The sequence below is a fragment of the Eptesicus fuscus genome, chromosome 5, assembly GCF_027574615.1.
Source record: "Eptesicus fuscus isolate TK198812 chromosome 5, DD_ASM_mEF_20220401, whole genome shotgun sequence".
NCBI lineage: Eukaryota > Metazoa > Chordata > Mammalia > Chiroptera > Vespertilionidae > Eptesicus > Eptesicus fuscus.
Genome location: NC_072477.1, coordinates 25215916 through 25221660, shown reverse-complemented (window position 1 = coordinate 25221660; position 5745 = coordinate 25215916). Strand labels below are relative to the sequence as shown.

The window sequence follows — 5745 nt, the reverse complement described above, 5'->3', positions numbered from 1 at the left end:
GATCATCACTGCAACACACAATATAGCTGCCCCCATGTGGTCAAAGATCCTGCCCCCATATGGACACAAGATGGCCACCACAGGATGGCCAGCAGGAGAGGGCAGTTGGGAGGCACCCGGCCTGCAAGGGAGGGCAGTTGAGAGGGACCAAGCCTGCAAGGGAGGTGATCAACCCTGCAGGAGAGGGCAGTTAGGGGTAACCAGGCCGGCAGAGGAGGGAAGTTGGGGGCAAACAGGCTGGCAGCAGAGTGGTTAGGGGTGATCAGTGGTTAGGGGTGATCAGTGGTTAGGGGTGATCAGGAAGGCAGGCAGGCAAGCAGTTGGGAGCCAGCAGTCCTGGATTGTGAGAGGGATGTCCGACTGCCCATTTAGGGATCCGACTGCCCACCGGGATCGGGCCTAAACAGGCAGTTGGACATCCCTTGAGGGGTCACATATTGGCGAGGGTACAGGCTGGGCTGAGGGACAACTCCCCTCCATGCACAAATTTCGTGCACCGGGCCTCTAGTCACATAATAATAGCTAGTAATTGTAATTTGTTGATAATTACCTAGTATATACCACACTGGGTTTGTTTGTTTGTTTTTTGAGGTATTTTTGCATGTTTATTAACTGACCTGACTAGAAAGCACTTAGATTATGTTATACATATTCATTATTCTGAAATGTCAATAGTCCTTGATCTAAAGATATAGAAACCTCATTTTAATACTTGCAAACATTTTTCTTTGGCAGTACATGGTTGTAACCAGGGTAAGATCCCTATAGGGCCTGGAAAAAACTTATTTGGGGCCCTCAATAGGAAAATCAATAAGAATTTGGAATCTACACTAATAAAAGTGTAGATTCGCTATGCCCACCAGCCAATCAGGAGGGAATATGCAAATTAGAAGGCCAAAGATGGCGGCCGCCCAGCTGTTCCAGGCTTGGAGTGGCTGGGCGGGGCAAGATGCCTGCTATGAGAGGGAGGGTGGGGGGCAAAGGGATCTACAGGAGCGGCACTCCAGCTTCAGCGAAGATGAAGACTGCAGACCCCAGAGTCCACAACGAAGACGAAGATGGCAGACTCTGGCCAGAGTCTGCAGCAAAGACGAAGGCAGCAGACTCTGGCCGGAGCGAAGGCCTGGGTCCCAGGTGTCGGAGGAAAACTGGTGCTGGAAGCCAAGGGAAGGAAGGCCTATTGCATGAATCTCTTCGTGCAATGGGCCTCTAGTCCTATATAATAAAGAGATAACATGCAAATGGTCATCACGCCCTCACACTGTCAAGCGTAATGGCTCAGACACTCAATACTGGGGAGAGGAGACAAGCCAGGCACAGATGAGCTCACGAGAGAGGAATGGGGACCAGCCAGGCTATGGCCCGGGAGAGGGACAAGCTGCCCGTCCCGCGGTCCCGGGTGCCTGCGGCTGCAGCCCAGGTGAAGCTGCCCGCCCATGGTCCCCTGCGGCTGCAGCCGGGCCAGGCAAAGCCGGCCCGAGTCCTGGGTGCCTGTGGCTGGCCAGAGGGAGGGAAGCCCGGGTCCCTGGTGCCTGCAATTGGCCAGAGGGGGGAATCCTGGGTCCCGAGTGTGGGGCGAGGCAGAGGTGGTTAGGAGTGATCAGGCCAGCAGGGGAGCAGTTAGGGGCGATCAGGCCGGTAGGGAAGCAGTTAGGGGAGATTAGGCAGGCAGGCAGAGGTGGTTAGGGATGATCAGGCAGGCAGAGGTGGTTAGGGGCAATCAGGCAGGCAGGCAGGTGAGCAGTTAGGAGCCAGCAGTCCCAGATTGTGAGAGGCAGTCGGATATCCCCCGAGGGGTCCTGGATTAGAGAGGGTGCAGGCCGGGCTGAGGGGACCCCCTCCCATGCACGAATTTCGTGCACCAGGCCTCTAGTATGAATATTAGTAGAAATGTAGGTATTTTTTAGAATGAGAAACAGTCACAACAAAATATAAATTTTAAAAAGCTAATAAATATAAATATCACAAAATTCAGAAACTAAATTATATTATTTTTTAAATCTTTATTGCTGAGAGTATTATAGATTTCTCCCCCTTTCCCCCCATTGTCTCCCTCCACCTGGTTCCCACTCCACAGGCCTTCACCACACTATTGTCTGTGACTGTGGGCAATGCATATCTATATATATAAAACCCTAATATGCAAATAGATCAAATGGCGGAACAACTGAACAACCGGTTGCTATGACATGCACTGACCATGGGGGATGGGGGGTTGCGTGGAATATGGTAGGCATTGGCAGCAGGCAGCAGAGCGTGGAACATGGTGGGCATCGGCCATAGCGGGATGGTGGAGCAGGTGAGCGAGGACGCCAGACCAAGGCGGGGTGCTGGTCACTGTCATCGTGGCAAGCCTCTGATGGTTACTGAAAATTCTTTGCTCCCGCCAGGTGCTCACACCTGCTGCTGGTGCCCTGTTCCTAACCGCCGCCACCCTGTTCATAACCGCTGCCAGCGCCCAGTGCTGGCCCCGATAATCCCTCAGGGCTTCTCCACCTCCCCCTGCTCCTGAGGGGCAATTGGGGCTGGCAGCCACCTCTCACACCTGCTGCTGGTGCCGGCCCCAATTGCTCCGTGCTGTCAGTGGGTGCGAGTGGGGCCAGTGCCGTCAGCGCGTGGGAGCAGCGGTGGCGGGAGCAGGGCTGCTGCCAGTCAGGGGACAGGGGCTGTGGCAAGAGGGGCTGGGCGGGGGTGCGGAGGATGGGCCAAGACGTACCCCTGTGCCCACTGCATCCTCACAGTCCACAGTTCCTTTCAAGGTGTACGAATTCGTGCACTGGGCCCCGAGTATGCATGTAAATCCTTTGGTTAATCTCTTCCTAAATTTTCTATTTCCCCCTTTCCTCTGAGGTTCTTCAGTCTATTCCATGTGTCCATGCCTCTGGATCTATTTAGTTTACCATTTTATTTTGTTCATTAGATTCCACATGTACGTGAGATCATGTGATATTTGTCTTTCTCTGACTGGCTTATTTCTTTTAGCTTAATAATCTCCAGGTCTCTCCATGCTGTCTCAAAGGGTAAGAGATCCTTCTTTTTATAGCTGCATAATGTTCCATTGTGTAAATGTACCACAGCTTTTTTATCCACTCATCTACTGATGGGTACTTGAGCTGTTTCCACATCTTAGCTATTGTAAATAATGCTGCTATGAACAAGGGGTGCATATATTCTTTCTGACTGGTGTTTTGGAGTTCTTAGGATATAATCCTAAAAGTGGGATCACTGGGTCAAAGGCAGTTTCATTTTTAATTTTTTGAGGAAATTCAATACTGTTTTCCATAGTGGCTGCACCAGTCTGCATCCCCACCAGCACTACACTAGGGTTCCTTTTTCTCCACATCCTCGCCAGCACCTGTTGTTTATTGATTTATTGATAGTAGCCATTCCAGTATGAATGGTATTTTGGCAGGTGATGACCTACACAACCTTAACAAACGCATCAGCTATCAGCTAATGGCAGGTGTGAGGTGATACCTCATTGTAGTTTTATTTTTATTTTTTAAAAATATATTTCTTTATTGATTTCAGAGAGGAAGAGAGAATGAGAGATAGAAACATCAATGATGAGAGAGAATCATTGATTGGCTGCCTTCTGCACACTCCCCACTGGGGATCGAGCTGCGACTCAGGCATGTGCCCTTGGCCAGAATCGAACCTGGGACCCCTCAGTTTGCAGGCTGATGCTCTATCCGCTGAGCCAAGCCAGCTAGGGCTCATTGTAGTTTTAATTTGCATCTCTCTGATGTTAGTGACGTTAAGCATTTTTTCATATGTCTCTTGCCATTTGTATGTCCTCTTTTTTTTTTTTCTAAAGAAGCCTCAATTTATTACGGAGAGCATACAAATTCCTTTCCTCATAGGAAAAAAAGTACTATTTCCCTTCACCTGGATGTTAGATATGCCTCTTTCACAGTCCCCAGCTTACTCTTCTACCGGTACTTTCCACGTCGGTTAAAATGTTTGTAGAGATAGCTGATGCGTTTGTTAAGGTTGTGTAGGTCATCACTGTACATCCGATTTCCAACCATTCCCTTCTTTCGGATACAACACTGCAATTCATTCCCCTTGGGGCCCTTGATTAGTTCTTTGGGGTGCTTTTCAAAATTTCCCAGGATCCCGATGTTATCATACACCCCAAACATGGCCCTCTTCTTGTTCCAACGATCAACCACTTTGGGGGACAGGATGGTGAGCCTTACAAAATACAAGTCAGGATCACCCAGAGAGAAACTTCTGCAGGCCTGGGGCACCCAGCTCCATAGGCGCCTTCCTGAGTCCACAGCGAGGCACCCTGCCATTGTTCTGTCTCTCCTCTGCAACAGCATACAGCTATAGCAGAGTGCTGGCCAGACGTGACCTTTGAGGAGATGACAGGAACTGCTCATGCTGCCCTCACATGGGTATTAGGTGAAAGCAGCCATCTTGGGCCTTACCCAGCTGTATGTCCTCTTTAGAGAAATATCTATTCAGGTCCTTTGCCCATTTAAAAATATATATTTTTTATTGAGTTCAGAAGGGAAGGGAGAGGGAGAGAGAGATAGAAACATCGATGATGAGAGAGAATCATTGATCAGCTGTCTCCTGCATGCCCCACACTGGGGATTGAGCCCGCAACCTGGGCTTGTGCCCCAACCAGGAATTGAACCATGACCTCTTGATTCATAGATCGATGCTAAACCATTGAGCAATGCTGGCTGGGCCCTTTGCCCATTTTTTAATTGGATTGTTTGTTTTCCTTTTGTTGAGTTGTATGAGTTCTTTACATATTTTAGAAATTAACTACTTATCAGATGCATTACTGGCAAATATATTCTCTCATATAGTGGGTTCCCTTTTCATTTTGATGCTCATTTCTTTTTCTGTGCAGAAGCTTTTTAGTTTGATGTAGTCCCATTTATTTATTTTTCCCTTTGTTTCTCTTGACCTTTATATCGGCAAAAATTCTGCTATGTCAGATGTCTGAGATTTTGCTGCCTATGTTTTCTTCTAGGATTTTAATGGTTTCACGAATTACATTTAAGTCTTTATCCATTTTTAATTTATTCTTGTGTATGGTGTATGGACTTGAATAGATACTTCTCTAAAGAGAACATATTAATGGTAAGTTTGTGGTCTACTTTCTTTTCTTTTCTTTCTTTTTTTTTGCATTTACCTGTCTAATTTTCCCAACACTGATCTTGGTCTAATTGCTGATTGTTCTACAGGCTCCCTCCATAGAGATTACAGGATCTATGACAGGGATAGTAGCCAGAGAGAAAAACAGAGTTTCAGAAGCTTTTGTAAATACTACCAGTAATACATACATATGAGTGCAAAGGTACATATGAGTTTATTTGTCAACCTGTAGAGCCAGCAATACTCAAGCACACAAATCAAACCTTTCACTATTGAAGAGAAGCTACAATGAACCTCCTACATAAATATTCATTTGAAAATCTTCCACTGGACTGTTTTCACTCATTCATTCAACTAGATCCACCTGCCTATGTAATTCCAGTCTTTATTTTGTCTGTTGGGTGAAAATGGCAATCTCATTGACTTACTCTAGGCCTCTTGGAAATAAATGGTGAACCATTCAGGAGCTACACATCTGAGACGGAGCCCACAGAATGGTTTGTGCCCTGAGAAAGGTCAGTTATTTTTTGCCTTTTTCCTCTTTGCTCCTGTCATATGTTTCTTTCCTATGCTTCTCCCCAACACATACACACTCTCTGTGGAGAGATGCGAAATCTTTGTTGAGTG

The 5745-nt window shown here is 47.3% G+C and overlaps 1 protein-coding gene across 1 annotated transcript; it reads right to left on the bottom strand.

Moving 5' to 3' along the window:
• Positions 1-3932: 3932 nt before the first annotated feature.
• On the bottom strand, positions 3933-4301 carry LOC103283613 (39S ribosomal protein L51, mitochondrial-like). The gene has a single exon (XM_054715465.1). The coding sequence runs from the start codon at positions 4299-4301 to the stop codon at positions 3933-3935; it is 369 nt and encodes a 122-aa protein (XP_054571440.1).
• Positions 4302-5745: the final 1444 nt, after the last annotated feature.

Coding starts and splice junctions, on each gene's coding strand:
- LOC103283613 (XM_054715465.1), bottom strand. CDS start 4,301: ATGGCAGGGTGCCTCGCTGTGGACTCAGGAAGGCGCCTATGGAGCTGG.